Here is a 21,008-nt window from a genome sequence, read left to right as displayed (position 1 = left end):
TCACCAATCAGTGCACAGGGGAGTGTCTGCTCACGCCCCCAGCCTCACTCGGCTCGCTTTGGCTCGCTTCAGCCCCACTCCAAAACGGTGCGAGTTTTAGGGGCTAAGCAGGGCTGAAGCGAGCTGAGTCGTGCTGGTTTTTGGTAGTCGAAACGCGAGCCGTGTCGGGCTGAAGTGAGCTGAAGCAAGCTGAAGTGAGCTGAAAAAGGGTAGTGGAAAAGGGCCAATAGAGTCATGTTCGTGTCATCAGCCCTTTAAGGTCAGAGCCCTTTGAGAGTAAATGCTTTGGCTTTCGCAACATTCTGTTCCCAAAAGCTGATGTCGGAAGAAAGTCTTTACACAAAGAAGGTTTTCTTGCTTCTGTAGTTTTTTTTTTTTTTTTAAACTGTTCTTCCGTTTCGGAACTTTTTTGGGGAAAAGAAGGTATATTCCAACATGTAGCTAATGCTAACGCTAGGCCACAAATCTGTACCATCACTCCAGTCATTTTGAGGAATTTTGTACGGATCATAACCGCTAATAAACTCAAATTTCCATGTATATCTTCTTTCTGACTAAGATTGTCCAAGTAATCTGGTAGTAGAGCTTTTTTTTTAAGCTGTAGTTTCCTTCGGACATTAATGCATTTCCTGTGAAAAGATACGAGCTGCAGTACGGTACTTTAGACTGTGTAGACAATTTCCGGATGTGGGTGGAGCACAGAAGTACAGCAGGCAGTTGTTTGCTTCAGAGTTATTTTTTATTTCTGCTTTTCAACACAAACACACACTCATACACACAGACTTATCAAGTTCTCGGCGCCGATCTCCCCTCCTCTCTCTCCATTTATAGGGCACCGTCACTGTAAGAGACACACAAACACGTTAATTGACAACAGGTGTAGTGATTCGACCATTCACCTTCCCTGACTCCACCCTCCATTCACAGACCGACGCTCGGCCACGCCCCTGCTGCCACATACCCCCACCGCCCGACTCAGGCTGGGGAGCCTGACGGACAGGAAGTCCGCCACCACCATCTGCGCCCCTGGCCTGTGGACCACCTCAAATTTGAATGGCTGGAGGACAAAATACCAATGGGTGATCTGCGCGTTGGCATCCTTCATGCGGTGGAGCCACTGGAGGGGCGCGTGGTCCAAACAGAGGGTGAAAGGGTGTCCCAGTAGGTAGTACCGGAGGGCAAGGACCACCCACTTGATGGCTAGGCACTCTATCATGCTGTACCTGCCATCCCGCATTGACAGCTTCCAGATAATGTACAGCACAGGACACTCCTCCCCCTCCACCTTTTGGGACAGAACAGCCCCCAGCCCTCTGTCCGATGTGTCTGTCTGTAAAATAAAGGGGAGAGAAAAGTCAGGTGAGTATAACAGTGGGCCCCACACACAGTGCAGCCTTTACCCTAGAGAAAGCCTGTTGGCACTGCTCCGTCCACTGGACCGGATCTGGTGATCCCTTTTTAGTGAGATCAGTCAGCGGGCTGGTGACATCCGAATAATTAGGCATGAACCTACGATAGTAGCCAGCCAGCCCCAGGAACTCTCTCACCCCCCCTTTTTGGTCTTGGGCCTTGGGCAGACCGCAATCGCTGCTGTCTAATTAATTTGGGGACACACCTGCCCATGGCCTAAGTGGAAACCCAGATACCGTACTTCCACCCGCCCAATTGCACACTTCTTTGGGTTAACTATGAGACCCGCATGCCTCAGCGACTTTAGGACGGCCCTAAGGTGTTCGAGGTGCCGCGGCCAGTCATTGCTATAGATGATATCATCGAGATACACAGCTGCGTAGGTGGTGTGGGGCCAGAGAACCCTGTCCATGAGCCACTGGAATGTTGCTGGAGCCCCAAATAACCCAAAAGGAAGTGTGATGAATTGGTGCAAGCCAAATGGTGTGGAAAAGGCCGTTTTCTCTCAGGACAGAGAAGTCAAGGGGATCTGCCAATATCCCTTCGTTAAATCCAGTGTCAAATAAAAATGAGCAGTGCCTAATCGATCGAGCAACTCGTCAGTGTGAGGCATTGGGTATGCGTCAAATTTAGACACTGCGTTGACTTTTCTATAGTCCACACAGAACCAGACTAACCCATTGGTCTTGGGGACCAGGACCACTGGGCTGCTCCAGTCACTGTGGGACTCCTCAATTATGCCCATTTCGAGCATGGCCTCGAGTTCATCCCGGACCACCTTTTTTGTGTGTGTGTGTGTTCGGGCAGGCGGTAAGGGCGGCTGCGCACTACCACCCCCGGGGGTGTCTCAATGTGGTGTTCTATGAGGTACGTGCGGCCAGGCAGGGGCGAAAACACGTCAGAAAATTCTTTATGCAACTGGGCTACCTTCGTGAGTTGGGCTGGGTAGAGGTGGTCTCTACAAGGGACCGGAATGGTTGGCGATGTCAATTTTCTTTTTTGAACCTCCAGCCCCAGCTCCGCCTTCTCCGGGATTACCAACACCAACGCCACAGGGACCTCCTCATTCCAACGTTTTCATAGATTGAGGTGGTAAATTTGCAATGGCCCACCCCTATCCATTCACCTCACCTCATAGTCGACGTCCCCGACTCGCCATGTGACCTCGAAGGGCCCTTGCCACTTGGTGAACAATTTGGAGCTCGACATGGGCAATAATACGAGTACTTTGTCTCTCGGTGTGAACTCTACGGCACGTGCCCGTCATACAATCGGATTTGACGTTCTTGCGCCTGCCGCAAATTCTCCTGGGTTAAGTGTGTGGAGTTTGGCGCGTAGGTCGAGAATGCATTGAATTTCATTCTTACTAGATGAAGGTCCCTCCTCCCAATTTTCACATAGCACATCCAAAATGCCATGTGGCTTACGCCCATATAATAATTAAAATGGTGAAAAACCTGTGGAGGCTTGCGGGACCTCTCGCACTGCAAATAATGGGCTCGAGCCACTTATCCCAATTACGTGCATCTTCGCTTATGAACTTCCGAATTATGTTTTTGAGAGTTCGATTAAAACATTCCACTAAGCCATCAGTTTGTGGGTGATAGACGCTGGGGCGGATAGGCTTAATCCCCAGTAACCCATACAGTTCACACAGTGTGTGTGACAAATGTAGTGGCTTGGTTTGTCAGGATTTCTTTCGGAATCCTGACCCGGGAGATAATGCGGAAGAGCGCTTCTGCAATACTGCGTGTTGAGATATTGCGGAGAGGCACTACTTCCAGATATTGCGTTGCATAGTCCACCAGAACTAAAATAAAGCGATATCCCCGTGCTGACCGATCTAATGGCCCAACGAGATCCATCCCAATTCTTTCAAAAGGGGTCTCAATTAAAGGGAGAGAGTGCAAAGGCACTTTTGAAGTGGCGGCGGGATTTACTAATTGGCATTCGCAGCACGCTGCACACCACCGACGGCCATCCCCGCGAATCCCTGGCCAATAGAACCGGGCCATTATTCGGGCTAGCGTTTTATCCTGCCCTAAGTGTCCGGCCATGGGATTAAAGTGAGTCACCTGGAATACAAGTTCCCTACGGCTCTTTGGGATTAATAACTTATCTTTTGCCAGTCTGAGTGTCCTGCGTCACTCGGTATAACCTATCCTTAATAATAGAAAAAGTAGAGGAAGGCTGGCGTCACATTTGGCTGGAGAATTTGACCATCGATTACCCTCACTTGGTCAAATGCATGCCACAGAGTCCCATCTCACGACTGCTCTAACGGGAACTCCTCAAGGGAATCCCAGAGAGAGGGAGGAGGGGCGGGGTGCTCCTCACTCTGCGTATCGCCCTGACACGGTGCTGACGTAGACAGCTCTGTGACAGCTTCTCCCGCCAATGCTATTCCGGGGTCTTCCCCGGACGGATTACTGCAGGACCCACTCCTTACTATGTGTGTGTGTCATTAACTCCTTAAAACCCGGCCAATCAGTCCCCAAAATCAGCGAGTGGGTGAGACAAGGGTTAACCGCCGCCTTTACACTATACTTTTTACCCTGAAATAGAATGCGGATGGACACTAAAGGGTAGTTGTGAACATCCCCGTGCACACACACACACACACACACCACCACTTGTGCTCTCCCCAGTGCCTCACCTTGCACCAGGCTTTGGTGGATTGAGGTCTGGTTACAACCGGAATCCACCAAAACCTGGTACGTATTCCCTTGGACACTTACCGGTATATGATACGCTCCGGCTTGATTGAGGGTGGTTTCTGGCGTGTCGGGGACCCGGACCACCGTGCCCACCTCCATCGCGGAGCACTGATTTTGGAGATGTCCCGGCTCCCCGCAGCGCCAGCACACTGGCCCAGGCTCTCCCTCTGCACCGGTGTTACGGACATCACTCACCTGAGGGGGAGAAGACACAGACAAGGAAGGGGAAAATGGGAGGACACCACGGGTGCCCCAGGCCAGCTGGGGGGGGAGCCGGCCCCTGCCTCCATGGTGGGTGAACGGGGTGAGGACGGGAAGCAGAGGGAGAAGGAGAGAGAGAGGAGAAGAGGAAACATGTCTTCCTGCCGTCGGTACTGCCACCATGTGGTCCTCTGCCAGCTCGATAGCTTGATCCAGCGACGCCGGGCAATGACACTGGACCCACTCTGCCGTTCCTTCTGGAAGTTGCGTGATGAATTGTTCCAGTGTCACCAGGTCGATAACTCCCTCTGCGTTGCGGTCGTCTGCCCTCAGCCACCGCCAGGAGGCGTCCCGGAGTTGTTACCGGAACGCGAACGGCGTCCTCCAACTGCAGCGAGTGGAAGCGCTGCCGCTGTTGCTCCAGAGAGCGGCCAGTATGCTGGAGGATGGCTCTTCAGAGGTCCGTGTACACAAGCCAGCTGTCGGGGGGGGAGCTGCAGCATGGCAAGCTGCACCTCGCCTGTCAGTAGGGGGAGGAGGCGCGCTGCGTGCTGTTCAACCGGCCAACCCCACGCCTCCGCTGCTTGCTCAAAGAGCGCGAGGAAGGCTTCTGGATCGTAGCGCGGACCCATCTTTGTTAGGGTGGGGTGGGGAGGGTCCGCTCCGGTGGCGTTCGCGGACCCCGCCGATGCAAGTAGGTGCCAGAACGCCTGGCGGTCTTCTTGTTGGGCCAGCACCAAGGCTTCGAACCGTTGTTCTTGCTCCTTTCGGAGGGCGATCAGTGCATGATGCTGGTTCTGCTGTGGCGAGGGCATGGATAAGGTCTTTGAACGGTGAGGACTCCATGGGGCTGTTCCCTTCTGCACTCCCGGGTTTCAGCACCACTGTAGACAATTTCCAGATGTGGATGAGCACAGAAGTACGGCAGGCAGTTGTATGCTTCAGAGTTTTTATTTCTGCTTTTCAGCATAAACACACACTCATACACACAGACTATTATCAAGTTCTCGGCGCCGATCTCCCCTCCTCTCTGCATTTATAGGGCACGGTCACTATAAGACACACAAAAACACGTTAATTGACAACAGGTGTAGTGATATGACCACTCACCTTCCCTGACTCTGCCCCCCAGTCACAGACCAAAGGTCAGCCACACCCCCGCTGCCACAGACTGGTTCCCTGCTCTCTTAGCACCTGTGTGCCTGTGTTGCTTAGGTTGCCAGCACTAACTTTTGTTGTCCGATCGGACGATTACCATTAAAGGTTTACTCGTCCTTGCACGGACTTTAGTTGTCTCGGACGATCGGACATGAGGTTTTTTGAGCATTGGTTGTAAATAAAGCAGATCATCATCTGCATATAAACTAATTTTCCTGATAGGTTTTAAGAGTTTGAATTCCCTTGATGTTATTTTGATGAATTGCAGCAGCCAAGGGTTCAATAAACAAGGTAAAAAGGGATGGAGACAATGGACACCCTTGCTGGGTTCCTCTATACAGTCTGGAACTCTGATGCTAATCCATCAGAGACCACTGTGGCCATTGATGAGCTATACCAGCCCTCTCAATATATTTCTGAGAAAGGGGTAAGTAAGAAAGAGTAGTAGGCAGAGGTTAAGCCAGGGATCCCAGCAGTAATTGAAAAAAAAAAGGAATGTAAGAAACTACCAGCATGAGTCAAGGGGGCTGCAAGCCCTTTGCGGGGTGCAGGGGCAGCGCCCCTGCTGGGGGTACAGGGGGCTTTGCCCCCTGAAGCTGTTGAGATTTTAACATTTAAAGATGCTATAGAACACATTTTTTACATAGATTTAACATAGAAAAGCAACAGAATTTAACAATAATGTGTATATATTTGATGCTATATTTTGTAATCTATGACATAAGTGGCAAAATTTTTTTATAAAAATTAGACGAAAATGTAGCTTTGAAGAATATACTTGCCTAAATATTCCACTGATTTTGTTATAACAAATCGTATCCATAGTTCATCTTATTTGTTTATTTTTTTGTTTCGAGTTAATGTCAATACTAGTCTAATATAAGCCACATTCATTTTTCAAAAATCATGAATATGAGCAGAAATCAATGATTCAGTAATATTAGATATATACATATGTACAGCAAATATTAGAGATTTGATTTAAACCTTTCTCTTTTTGAAAGGTTTCACTGCAGAGGAATTTAATGCTCTTTTCTGGGGTGCATTCTGTGATCTTTCCTCCAGTTTTCTCTGCTTTTGTTTCTCTGATCTTTCCTTCTGCTTTTTCTGATGTTCCTGCAGTGCTCTTTTGGATAGTTTCTTGGGTACTCTGTTCACATGAGCTTTTGTTTCAAGTTCTGTATTCACCACATTCATTAATCTCTTCTTGGATTCAACTTCCTCTCTGGCTAAGCGCAACTACGCTTTCCACGACATATTGAATTAAGTTCAACGCATTAGAAACAACGGAGTTAAAACACATTTTCTAGCAAATGGGTGCAGCCATATTGTTTTCTCGTTCTATCGCATACAGTCTCACGGTATTTACATCAATTTAACTTCCGAGTGTTCCCGAATGTCAATGAGAACAAATGAAGCAGACGAAAACATCGCTAAACAAGCAAACCAAATCAGAAAGTATTCTGCTGGTCATTTTACTTAAACATATTTTTAACGGATATACAAGAGATTTAAAAAAAAAACACTTTGGCTAGAAAAATAGTGGAATTCCGCTAAAAATAGCGGACGTCTGGGATCCATGTTAAGCGTAAGCTGAGCGGCGGCTGCATTAGCCGCCGCCGCGATGTATAAAAAAGAGGGGGGTCCGGGGGTCCTCCCCCAGAAAATTTTGAAAATGTAGATGTTAAATGGTGAATTCTGAGTGATCCTCAATGCAAAATTGTATTTTTATGAAGTATAAATTATGAAGTAAAAACTTATGACTTTCAATTCTTTGAAAAACCACTGTGAATAGCCGGCAATGGAGCGTTTGTAGGCGGCAAAATTGCCGGAAGTTATTGAGAGGACTGCTATACAGAATTCTAATCCACTGAGTGAAGGATTCTCCAAAGCCGAATTTATTTAGTGTTCCAAATAGAAAATTCCAGTTTACCCTGTCAAATGCCTTCTCTGCATCCAGACACACAATTTTAGTTTTCAAGCTGTTTTGTTTAGATAAACAGATTAAGTTAAATAAACTACACATATTGTTTGATGAGTGCCTTCCTTTAATGAATCCAGTTTGACCTGGATGAATAAGTGATGGAATTGTTTTCCAATCTACAGTGCCTTGCAAAAGTATTCATACCCCTTGAACTTTTTCACATTTTTCCACCCTACAACCATGAACTTAAAAGTTTTTTTTATTAAGATTTTATGTGATAGACCAACACAGAGCTGTGAAGTGAATTGTGAAGTGAAACGAAAATGATAAATGGTCTTCAAAAATTTAAACAAATAAAAATCTGAAAAATGTGGTGTGCATTAGTATTCAGCCCCCTGTACTCTGATGCCTCTAAATACAATCCAGTGCAATCAATTGCCTTCAGAAGTCATCTAATTAGTTAAGAATGTCCTACTGTTTGTAATTTACTCTCAGCATAAATACACTTGTTCTGTGAAGGCCTCAGTGGTTTGTTAGAGAACACTGAAGAACAAACAGCATCATGGAGACCAAAGAACTCACCAGACAGGTCAGGGATAAAGTTCTGGAGAAGTTTAAAGCAGGGTTAGGTTATAAAAAAATATCCCAAGCTCTGAACATCTCAAGAAGCACTGTTCAATCCATCATTCAAAAATGGAAAAAGTATGGCACAACTGCAAACCTACCAAGACATGGCCATCCACCTAAACTGACAGAGCAAGCAAGGACAGCACTGGTCAGAGAAGCAGCCAAAAGGCCCATGATCACTCTGGAGGAGCTGCAGAAATCCACAGCTCAGGTGGGAGAATCTATGCACAGGACAACTATAAGTCATACACTCCACAAATCTGGCCTTTTTGGAAGAGTGGCAAGAAGAAAGCCATTGTTGAAAGACAGGCATAAGAAGCCATGTAGCGGACACAGCAAACATGTGGAAGAAGGTGCTTTGGTCAGATGAGACCAAAGTTGAACTTTTTGGCCTAAATGCAAAGCGCTATGTGTGGCGGAAAACTAACACTGCTCATCACCCTGCACATACCATCCCCACTGTGAAACATGGTGGTGGCAGCATCATGCTATGGGGATACTTTTCTTCAGCAGGGACAAGGAAGCTGGTCAGAGTTGATGGGAAGATAGATAGAGCTAAATACAGGGCAATCCTGGAAGAAAACCTGTTGGAGGCTGCAAAAGAGATTCACCTTCCAGTAAGACAATGACCCTAAACATACAGCCAGAGTTACAATGGAATGGTTAGATCAAAGAATATTCATGTGTTAGAATGACCCAGTCAAAGTCCAGACCTAAATCCCATTGAGCATCTGTGGCAAGACTTGAAAATTGCTGTTCACAGACGCTCTCCATCCAATCTGGCTGAGCTTGAGCTATTTTGCAAAGAAGAAATGGGCAAAAATTTCAGTGTCTAGATGTGCAAAGCTGGTAGAGACATACCACAAAAGACTTGCAGCTATAATTGCAGCAAAAGGTGGCTCTACAAAGTATTGACGCAAGGGGGGCTGAATACTAATGCACATCACATTTTTCAGATTTTTATTTGTTTAAAATTTTGAAGACCGTTTAACATTTTCGTTTCACTTCACAATTATGTGCTACTCTGTGTTGGTCGATCACATAAAATCTCAATAAAAAACTTTTAAGTTTGTGGCTGTAAGGTGGAAAAATGTGAAAAAGTTCAAGGGATATGAATACTTTTGCAAGGCACTGTAGCAGGTAGTGCTTTACTAATGATTTTTAAGTCCGAATTAATCAATGATAGTGGACGGTAGCTAGAGCAAAGCACTGGGTCTTTATCAGGTTTTCGTTAAAGGAAAATGAGGGCTGTATTCATGTGTTGTGGGATTGTTGAGTTATGGTTCATATACAGAACCATTCCAAAGAACAGTGGTGAGACTGTACCCCAAAAAAGTGTTTATATAATTCGGCTAGGAAACCATCAGGAACAGAAGCTTTATTATTCGGCATCTTAATGAACTTTACATAGCACTCAATAAGTGTTAATGGTGCATCTAAATCATCAGCTTGTTCCTTATTGAGCCAGGGTAAATTATGTTACTGAGGAAGGAATTAATATCTATTAAATTGGATTCATTATCAGGGGTGTAAAATTTTGGTGTAAAATTCACAAAATGGGCTAGCCATCATGCACCATGCAAATTCACAAAATGTGTCATTTATCTCTTTTGGAGTTTCCATCATTGAACTCGCCGAGTTCTTTATTGCCGGTATAAATAATTTCTCTTTATTACATTTGAGTTGGTTCACCAGGTATTTTCCCCATTTGTTATTGTGTTCAAAATGCTTGTATCTGAGTCTTTGTATTAAGAGTGGAGTTGTTTTTCTTTTTTTTTGTTGATGATACTGTTAAGTTGTAATTTAGTGTCAGAGTTCTTCATGGGCTTCAGGAGTAGGATTCCTGGCACAAATGTCGCTCAGTGTCTTTTTTTTTTTTTTGTCGAATGATATTTTTCCTCTCAATACTATCTTAGCTGTTTCCCATAATACAGTGGGTGAAATTTCTGGGGAATCATTTATTTCCATGAAAGCTGTCCATTCTTTTACCAAAAAAAAATTAATTCAGAATCTTTGAGCAGAGAAGTATTACATCTCCATCTGCTAATGGATTGTTTGGGTTGTTTAATATTTAAGTTAAATGATATGGTCACTGACTACTACTGTATGCATTTTGGTATCTGAAATGTTGAAGTCTAACTGATTTGCATGGTGCACAAAGGCTAGCCCATATGGTCCAATTCCACAGAAGAGCTACTGTAGCACAAACTGCTGAAAAAGTTAATGGTGGCTAAAACAGAAAGGTGTCGGACTGAAAAATAATCCAATCCCTGAGCATGAAAAAAGTGATGCTAAAGAATATTTAACCTTGACATTTGCATCATTTACTGCACTAGAAGCATCTGGGTTTATGATTTTATGATGTTAGATGTAAAATAGTGTTGATCAAATCGAGGTAATAGTCATCATTTCTGGCCACAAAGAACTCCAGCGGGCTGCTGTCTGTCAGGGCCAAAAGCGGTGGTATTTCAACAGAAGTGCATTTTTTATGCTCATTTGTATGCAAGGTCATGTGAAAATTAGGGCTGTCGAAGTTAACGCGACAACGCGATCTCAATTTATCGTGATTAAAAAAAAATAGTGCTGTTAACGCAAATTCTAATTTGGCCTTGCGAGTCACCCATAGTTCCTGTTGAGGCTTGTCGCGTGCTGCTTCAATAAAAGTGTGAGTGATGGAGAAAGGTCTGTTAAACGGGAAGTTTCATTTCAAAAGTAGAGTGTGATCGAGTTGGTTTTGGTATGCACTTTGCAGTTCTAAAATACTTTTGCAAAGTGAGATTTCAGTATGCTGTAGCACTGTGATATGATACTAAATGTCTTTATTGAAGTCCAACTGCAATTTATTTTTGTTTGCACAGTACTGTGAAGTCCTATAGGCTGTGACTGAATACAACTCCAGCACAACTGAAGTTTTATTTCATTTTTATTTTCTTTTGTCACGTCTGAACTGAGACACAGTAGTATGTGACTACATGTTTTATATTTGAGACTACAGCTCCCTAATCCATCACAAAATCCAATTTTGTGGTTTGTATGTTCAGTACTGCCTAGTATGTGAGTGAATAAACTCCCTTACCATTTTCTCTTGTCCCAGCAGTTTTTAACAAGTACTTTTAGCATAAAATGTGTTCACCATTTTAATTGTAACATTTCACTTTAGAATTTCACATAGATTTTAAAAAATGCGATTAACTATATGAAATTGAGATTAATCGCGATTAAATTTTTTAATCGTTTGACAGCCCTAGTGAAAATATCTGACTAGGTAAATTCTGACAACAGATTGTGTAAGGAAGAAAGCTGCAATGTTTATTTAAAATTTTTTTTTTTGTGTGTGTGTGTGTGTGTGTGTGTGTGTGTGTGTGTGTGTGTGTGAGAGAGAGAGAGAGTGTGAGTGAGTGAGTGAGTGAGTGAGTGAGAGAGAGAGAGAGAGAGAGAGAGAGATGGGAAGATGTTTGTTGCCTCTGGTCTTGACCTTAGATTTCTTACACCTTTTATTGGGAGTCTTTCACTTTCTTTAAGTGCAATCAATGCAGGACCTGATCCATCTTGATTGAGTTTATAATCTTGTCATAATAACATTATGATACTGTTGCTCAATATGTCGCTTACAATACATTCAGCTGCTGTTTGAAAATGAGGTTGTGATAGAAAAACACCCTTCAGATGAACAGAACTGCTTTTCTAAAAATACACTTGAACAGACTTCCGAGTCATGCTTTCTTTTTTACAGACAGAACAAAATGCTTAGTGAATCTGAAGAGTAGTTTAGCTATAAATTTCCCATGATTAAAAAATGTGTGTATTCTGATCTGATTTCAAGTGCTATGTCAGTTATGTGGTTCTTCATGAGAAGTATGTAATTTGGCTCATCACAGGTGATTTTGTTGCTTTCCCATTATATGTATGCATCTTAGTAAAACTATGAAGTTGTGACCAACTTGTTCAATAACGTCTGTATGTACATATTCATAGGTTTTGATCTGTGGGCACTGAAGGAGGTTGAATAGACAAAAGTATGATCTAGGAACATAGACCTCTGGCGCCCAAGAGATTCTGCCTCATGGATTGATCTGGGAGCAAACAGTAACTGACACAGAAACAGCTGCTCAGAGATCTCAGTTTATTGTAGGACAAACATGAGTATATATTCACATTCAAGAGTGTGCTATAGCTATGTGATTGGATAATGATTTAAGAAGCTGAGGTGTGTGTGTGTGTGTGTGTGTGTGTGTGTGTGTGTGTGTGTGTGTGTGTAAAAAAAATGGGTGATGAAGCATTACTGGTTTGGACTACACTATGTACCATTATATCAACCATCAGGATCATGATCTTATGAAAGAAGACAGACATTACTGGTCAACATGACCTTCATTAAGCAGAGAGCAGAATGTGTAAGCAAAGATAAATCTCAAGAATTTAACTACCCAAAACAAGTAACAATCATAACAGCTTGTTCCAGTTTCAAGCATACCAAACATATATTTCTATCACATATATTGTGTGATAAAAATATCTATAGATATCTCCAGGATACAGAGCTGAAAATCTTCTAAACATTACCATCAAGATTAAGAGTTTTCACCTAGGCACTGTCTGAGCATAAGTGCAAGGTTTACTTTCATTTATAACATGTAGGATTTCTTTGTTATACTCTATAACCACATTAATGGTAGCTTGCATTCAAAATACATGTTTGACTTTAGGGTTGGTTTTTAGAATAAATTATTTCAGAGAAAGCCAAGACTGCATTTGTAAATAATCTTGTGCATGTTGAACAGGGGGTGCCAATGACTGATCCTTGAGTGACATCTTGTGTGACGGAGCAGTAGAGCAGGGAACTGCTGCTTTGGAAAGGCATAAAGAGATTTTTGGTAGATGAGAGAAAGCCACTCTTTTTAGCAGTTTGTAAAGAAATTCAAGACTAGAAATTGGACTGTTATTAGATATTCATTGGGATCAGTGCTAGTACAGTAAACTTGTTTGCCATCATTTTTTTGAAGGTGTGAAAGAAAAAAAAAAAAATCCCCAAAACCCCATACAAAACAAACAAACCCCCACACCCTTGATTACATTCTGACATTTGGCATAAATATAGAACATTTTTTAAATGAAATTATTTAAAAATGTTTTAATCATATCTGAACATGCCTCACTCCTGAATTGATCACATTGGCAACTGTGCCCAGCTTTATTGGAAATTTCCCAGATTTATCACCTTTGTCCTACAAACAAAACAGAACTCCGTCGTGTGACTAAAAGCTAGGAGGCAAAGTTTCACTTCATGCTTGATAGTGTTTAAGCATTTAAAAAAAAATAATAATGAGGAAAACAACTAGCATCATGGTACTGTATAATGATTATCACACCTATTCCAAATGGAAGGAAAGCGTTCTTGTTTATATATTATATAGTACACACACACACACACACCATACAATAACAGTTATTCCACAAAATCAAGTCGTACATGAGCCATGTACGATGAGATTGAGTGGAATAACTGTTTTATTATATCCACATTCACTGGATTTTGAATAACAGAACATTTTATTTTTGCAAATTTGATAAATATTTTATACCTGGCCTCGCCCGTGGGCACCAGTTAGCCCGCCAGGAGCCTGGAAGGCGCCCACGATGGATGTTCTAAAAATAGCCAGTGACTACTGCACTGTTCAAATCATATTTGGTAATCTTTAAAAATAATTTTTTAAAATTGTTTTCATGTTTTAAGACGCCTTGAAGTTTAATCCAGAAATATATTCTAAAAATCCCCCTAACATTTTTTATATTAAAATAGAAGCCTAATGTAGATAATTTTCTTTGCTGGGTCAAAGTTTAGCCGACTATGCCACCACGCCAACTCCCCTTTGCGTTCAGTCCTCAGTCATTAGCCCGCCAATGGATAGTGATCAACACAGTGCGATAAGTCGTAAATTTTCTGTAAAAGGTAGTTTTGTAATAAAAGTATTTAAAGGTGATGTCAGAAAGCAAGAAAAAGAAGACTTTCTCCCATTCATCCTGAAAGTGGCAAGAGTTCTTCTTTACTCAAGTTGGTGAACGTTGTGTGTGTGATCTGTGGAGCTGCCGTAGCCTTGGCTAAGAGATACAATGTGGAGAGACGACATTTTTCTACATGTCACAGAACGTTTGATGCTAGCTACCCTCCAGGCTGCGCATTACGTGCTCAAAAGACTTGTGACCTCAAGGCAGCTTTGGGCAGACAACAGTCTTTTTTCACCAAGCCGGCAAAGCAATCAAAAGCAGCTACAGAAGCTTCCTTCAGAGCAGCACACTACCTGGCTAAGCACAAAAAGGCATTTTCGGACAGAGAGGTGGTCAAAGGGGTGATGTCAGTGGTTGCAGACACTTTGTTTAAAGATCACAAGAATGAGAAGGAGATCCTCACGGTCATCGTGGATGTTCAGCTAAGTGCCAACACCATTGCCAGGAGAGTATCAGCAATGTCCACTAACTTGGTGGAACAGCTGAATGGTGACATGAGTACATGCAGGTACTTTAGCATCCAATATGACAAGTCAATGGATAAAACCAGCACGGTGCAGCTGATGGTCTTTGTCAGAATGGTGTTCAGTGATTTCACTGTGAAGAGGAGATGCTTACTTTGCTGCCCCTGAAAACCACAACAAGGGCTGTTGACATCCATGAGGCCATAAAGAGCTATTTTACAGAGAAAAACATCCCACTTCAAAAGTTGGTATTGATAACTACCGATGACGCCGTCGCGATGACTGGCCGTCATTCTGGTCTTATTGCGTGCTGCAGAAGCAATCCTGCAATTAGGGGCATTATGCCCCTGTCAGGGTTTCCCACGGCAGACAGATCCTAGGTGACAGGCCAGAGCAAGAGCAGTTCACCAAAACCCTTATGGAGAAACCATCAAGGACCGTGACATTGCCCGGTATGGCGCAGCCGGGGCCCCACCCTGGAGCCAGGCCTGGAGTTGGGGCTCGTATGCAAGCGCTTGGTGGCCGGGCCTTTGCCCATGGGGCCCGGCCGGGCTCAGCCCGAAGAGGTGACGTGGGCCTGACCTCCTGTGGGTTCACCACCCACAGAGGTAGCAGTAGGGGACTGGTGCAGTGTGGATTGGGTGGCAGTCGAAGGCAGGGGCCTCGACGACCTGATCCCCGGACACAGCGGCTAGCTGTTGGGACATGGAATGGTCACTTCACGGGGGGGGGGGGGGGGGGGGGGGGGGGAGCCTGAGCTTGTGCGGGAGGTTGAGAGGTACCGGCTAGAGATAGTCGGGCTCACCTCCACGCACAGCTTGGGCTCTGGAACCCAGCTCCTCGAGAGGGGCTGGACTCTCCACTTCTCTGGAGTCGCCCATGGTGAGCAGCGGCGGGCTGGTGTGGGCTTGCTTATAGCTCCCCAGCTCAGCCGCCATGTGTTGGAGTTTACCCCAGTGAACAAGAGGGTCGCCTCTCTGCGCCTTCGGATTGGGGAGAGGGCTCTTGCTGTTGTTTGTGCCTACGGGCCGAATAGCAGTATAGAGTATCCGGCCTTCTTGGAGTCCCTGGGAGAGGTACTGAGGGGTGCTCAGACTGGGGACTCCATTGTGTTACTGGGGGACTTCAATGCTCACGTGGGCGACGACAGTGACACCTGGAGGGGCGTGGTTGGGAGGAACGGCCTCCCCGATCTGAACCCGAGTGGTGTTTTGTTATTGGACTTCTGTGCTAGTCACAGTTTGTCCATAATTAACACCATGTTCGAGCATAGGGGTGTCCATAAGTGCACGTGGCACCAGGACACCTTAGGTCGGAGGTCAATGATAGACTTTGTCGTCGTTTCATCTGATCTCCGGCCCTATGTCTTGGACACTCGGGTGAAGAGAGGGGCTGAGCTGTCAACTGATCACCACCTGGTGGTGAGTTGGATCCACTGGCGGAGGAGGAAGCTGGACAGACCTGGCAGGCCCAAACGTATGGTGAGGGTCTGCTGGGAATGTCTGGCCGAGCACTCTGTTGGGGAGGTCTTTAACTCCCACCTCCGGGAGAGCTTTTCCCAGCTTCTGAGGGAGGCGGGGGACATTGAGTCCGAGTGGACCATATTCTCTACCTCCATTGTGGACGCAGCTGTTCGGAGCTGTGGCCTCAAGGTCTCCGGTGCCTGTCGTGGCGGCAATCCCCGAACCCGGTGGTGGACACCGGAAGTAAGGGATGCTGTCAAGCTGAAGGAGTCCTATCGGGCCATGTTGACCTCTGGGACCCCTGAGGCAGCTGACTGGTATCAGCAGGTCAGGCGTGCTGCAGCTCGGGCAGTTGCGGAGGCAAAAACTCGGAACTGGGAGGAGTTCGGGGAGGCCATGGAGAAGGACATTAGGTTGACCTTGAAGAAATTCTGGCAAACCGTCCGGCGCCTCAGGAGGGGGAAGCAGTACTCTGCCAACACTGTTTACAGTGCGGGTGGGGAGCTGTTGACCTCGACTGGGGACATTGTCGGGCGGTGGAAGGAATACTTTGAGGATCTCCTCAATCCCACCGTCATGTCTTCCATTGAGGAGACTGAGGCTGATGACTAGGAGGTGGACTTGTCCATTACCCAAGCCGAAGTCACTGAGGTGGTTTGCAAGCTCCTCAGTGGCAAGGCACCGGGGGTGGATGAGATCTGCCCTGAGTATCTCAAGTCTCTGGATGTTGTGGGGCTGTCTTGGTTGACACGCCTCTGCAACATCGCGTGGCGCTCGGGGACAGTGCCTCTGGAGTGGCAGACTGGGGTGGTGGTCCCTCTTTTTAAGAAAGGGGACCGGAGAGTGTGCTCCAATTATAGGGGAATCACACTTCTCAGCCTCCCAGGGAAAGTTTACTCTAGGGTACTGGAGAGGAGAATTCGACCAATAGTCGAACCTCAGATCCAGGAGGAGCAATGCGGTTTTCGTCCTGGTCGCGGAACACTGGACCAGCTCTATACCCTTCATAGGGTGCTCGAGGGTTCATGGGAGTTTGCCCACATGTGCTTTGTGGATCTGGAGAAGGCATTCGACCGTGTCCCCCGTAGTATTCTGTGGGGGGTGCTTTGGGAGTATGGGGTTCGGGGCTCTTTGCTAAGGGCTGTCCGGTCCCTGTACGAACGGAGCAGGAGTCTGGTTCGCATTGCCGGCAGTAAGTCAGACCTGTTCCCAGTGCATGTTGGACTCCGGCAGGGCTGCCCTTTGTCCCCGGTTCTGTTCATAATTTTTATGGACAGAATTTCTAGGCGCAGCCAGGGGCCGGAAGGAATCCTGTTTGGGAACCACAGGATTTCATCTCTGCTTTTTGTGGATGATGTTGTCCTGCTGGCTTCTTTAAACCAGGACCTCCAGCATGCACTGGGGCGGTTTGCAGTCGAGTGTGAAGCAGCTGGGATGAGAATCAGCACCTCCAAGTCCGAGGCCATGGTTCTCGACCGGAAAAGGGTGGCTTGCCCTCTCCAGGTTGGTGGAGAAGTCCTGCCTCAAGTGGAAGAGTTTAAGTATCTCGGGATCTTGTTCACAAGTGAGGGAAGGATGGAGCGTGAGATCGACAGGCGGATCGGTGCAGCCTCCGGAGTGATGCGGTCGCTTTACCGGTCTGTCGTGGTGAAGAAGGAGCTGAGCCAAAAGGCGAAGCTCTCAATTTACCAGTCGATCTATGTTCCGACTCTCACCTATGGTCATGAGCTTTGGGTAATGACCGAAAGAACAAGATCGCGGATACAAGCGGCCGAAATGAGTTTCCTTCGCAGGGTGGCTGGGCGCTCCCTTAGAGATAGGGTGAGAAGCACAGTCACTCAGGAGGAGCTCGGAGTAGAGCCGCTGCTCCTCCACATCGAGAGGAACCAGCTGAGGTGGCTTGGGCATCTTTTTCGGATGCCTCCTGGACGCCTCCCTGGGGAGGTGTTCCAGGCATGTCCCCCGGGGAGGAGGCCCCGGGGAAGACCCAGGACACGCTGGAGGGACTATGTCTCTTGGCTGGCCTGGGAACGCCTCGGTGTTCTTCCCGAGGAGCTGACCGAGGTGTCTGGGGAGAGGGAAGTTTGGGCTTCCATGCTTAGACTGCTGCCTCCGCGACCCGGTCCCGGATAAAGCGGAAGACGACGAGACGAGACTATCCCTCCATATAGTTTCTCATCCTTCGGGTAGCCCTCAGTCCCAGAAAAGTTGGAGACCCTTGCTTTATACAAAACAGACAAAACTATTTCTGACTTAAAATGTAAACAAACCAGCGAAGTGACAGTAGCAATTTGTGAAAAATGCTATAATAATAATAATAATAATACGTTTTTAAGAAAAAAAAAAAAAAAAAGACACGTTCTTACCATCAAATACTTTTATTGCTTTTTTTGTATTTTTAGGAGTTTTGTTTTCAAGTAGAGTTTTTATTTCGCCTTTGGTTGGTTCAGCAACACGTTCCGCAATTTTGTTTTACTCTCTTCACGGTATATGAGCTGATATCCTAGTAGTAGAAGAATAGCCGATCAGAGCGTGTGATTGCTCATATCCAGTGAATATGGATAGAATAATATATATTGCTTGTGTTGGGTGACTAATGATGTAAGGCACATTCCTCTGACAGTAAAATGTATTGAATTCTTGGTTGAGATTCTGAAGTTATTAGATGGTCGTCTCCCAAAGTGAAAGAGCAAAGCAGATGCTATACACTCACTGTCCACTTTAATAGGAACACCTGTAGTCATCTAAATCAACCAACCATGTGGCATAAATACGCAAGTGTACAAGTGTTCCAATTAAAGTGGACAGCGAGTGGTTGATGAAGCAGGTGGGTATATTAACGAAGGTGTTAACATGCCTCTCTCATTCATCGGATGCTTATCTTAAAAAATTAAACAGAGAACAAGAACAGGAAGAACTATCACACAGCTTAAGTAAACCAAAAAGCCATTACCTGAATGTTGTCATGTTTGGTTGGTTCTGAAAACACTCCTGCCATTGGTGCTGCATGCAGAAACTAGGTGTCCCCTGCACACAGCAGGAGCCCATGTGGAGGGCCCTTCTTGAGTGCAAAGACCCCTGGTTCCCATTACAGCACTCAGGCTCTTGAAAAGGGCAACAGGCAGAAGAATGATGTGGAAAAGATGTGGGCAACAGTGACGGAGAGTTGAACTGTGACAAATACGCTGAGGATTGAGATGTGGAGGACAATGATGGTTGGATAGAGCAATTCTGCTTGATGCTATTTTGGGTTGGTGGATCCAATTTAGACATTGTTCTCACTTTCTGCTCTATATTCTCATTTGTCTCCAGTGTAGGCTCAGCAGCAGAGCTGGCAGGCTCACTTGGCATAGTAGCAATCATGGTTTGAGGGACTCCACCATTATTGAGTGGCAGAAGGTTAATTGAAGCCTCAGTCAGAGCCATAGGGCTTCCACCATTCTCCTGAAAAGAAACAATGAGAAAAATCACTTGGCATTATATGGTTTAGTTTTAAATGATAAATTAGGACTAGCATTTCATTTCTGAGAACTCACACTATGTTAAACAGGGTGCGCTTGTGTTAATTCTAAATCCACGCCTGTCCAATTGTACGCTTGGACAATATTTGCGAAACAGATAAAACAGTAGATGAGATAAGTCCTGCTGTTATATCAAGGAAATGGATGAGAAGCTTTAAATCCAACCTTTTAATTGAAAAAAAAAAACATTCAAAGAAAAACAAATCCCTCAAGATATTATATTCTTCAACAAAAAACACGTGGCAATATTACTGGCACCCCTGCATAATACTTTGAACAACCTCCCTTTGCCAGTAAAACAGCACTGAGTCTTCTCCTATAAGGTTGGAGAATACAGAACAGGGTAACAGACCATTCCTCTTTACACAATCTCTCCAGATCATCTAGGGTCCAAGGCTCACCCTTGTGCACTCCCCTCTTCAGCTCACCACATAGCTGATTGGGATTCAAGAGAGCTTTATTGTCAAATATATCTATATGCAATACACAGTGCATTGAAATACTGTTTCCCTTCAGGCTGCTCATGGTGCATTTATGGTGGAAATCAAAGTATATAAATAACTCTACAGTGGTGCTTGAAAGTTTGTGAACCCTTTAGAATTTTCTATATTTCTGCATAAATATGACCTAAAACATCATCGGATTTTCACACAAGTCCTAAAAGTAGATAAAGAGAACCCAGTTAAACAAATGAGACAAAATTAGTATACTTGGTCATTTATTTATTGAAGAAAATGATCCAATATTACATATCTGTGAGTGGCAAAACTATGTGAACCTTTGCTTTCAGTATCTGGTGTGACCCCCTTGTGTAGCAATAACTGCAACTAAACATTTCCAGTAACTGTTGATCAGTCCTGCACACCAGCTTGGAGGAATTTTAGCCCATTCCTCCGTACAGAACAGCTTCAACTCTGGGATGTTGGTGGGTTTCCTCACGTGAACTGCTCACTTCAGGTCCTTTCACAACATTTCAATTGGATTAAGGTCAGGACTTTGACTTGGCCATTCCAAAACATTAACTTTATTCTTCTTTATCCATTCTTTGGTAGAACAACTTGTGTGCTTAAGGTCGTTGTCTTGCTGCACGACCCACCTTCTCTTGAGATTCAGTTCATGGACAGATGTCCTGATGTTTTCCTTTAGAATTCACTGGTATAATTCAGAATTCATGGTTCCATCAATGATGGCAAGTCATCCTGGCCCAGATGCAGCAAAACAGGCCCAAACCATGATACTACCACCATCATGTTTTACAGATGGGATAAGGTTCTTATGCTGTAATGCAGTGTTTTCCTTTCTCCAAACATAACACTTCTCATTTAAACCAAAAAGTTCTATTTCGAGGTATTCCATTGTAGATTTTGAGGTGTGTTTTGGATCATCATCTTATTGTAGGACCCATCCTCTTTTTAACTTCAACTTTTTTACAGATGGTGTGATGTTTGCTTCCAGAATTTGCTGGTATTTATTCGAATGCATGCTTCCCTGAATGAAATGTGCCCTGTGTCACTGGC

General features: G+C 45.0%; 1 protein-coding gene across 4 annotated transcripts in view; it reads right to left on the bottom strand.

Annotated features, from left to right (window-relative positions):
- The window catches only part of disp1 (dispatched homolog 1 (Drosophila)), a 168,507-nt gene that overhangs the window by 121,376 nt on the left and 26,123 nt on the right, over positions 1-21,008 (bottom strand). For 3 of the 4 annotated variants that reach the window (XM_060914088.1, XM_060914090.1, XM_060914089.1), the window contains exon 2: positions 18,924-19,414. In XM_060914088.1, the coding sequence (XP_060770071.1) occupies positions 18,924-19,396 (473 nt within the window). In that variant the 5' untranslated portion in view covers positions 19,397-19,414. Of the gene's footprint in view, positions 1-18,923; positions 19,415-21,008 lie in introns of those variants that run through there. The other variant, XM_060914095.1, reaches the window with a different exon arrangement.

Source organism: Neoarius graeffei, chromosome 2 (assembly GCF_027579695.1).
Source record: "Neoarius graeffei isolate fNeoGra1 chromosome 2, fNeoGra1.pri, whole genome shotgun sequence".
Taxonomy (NCBI): Eukaryota; Metazoa; Chordata; class Actinopteri; order Siluriformes; family Ariidae; genus Neoarius; species Neoarius graeffei.
The sequence above is the reverse complement of the archived record's forward strand: the minus strand, read 5'-3'. Positions and strand labels throughout refer to the sequence as shown.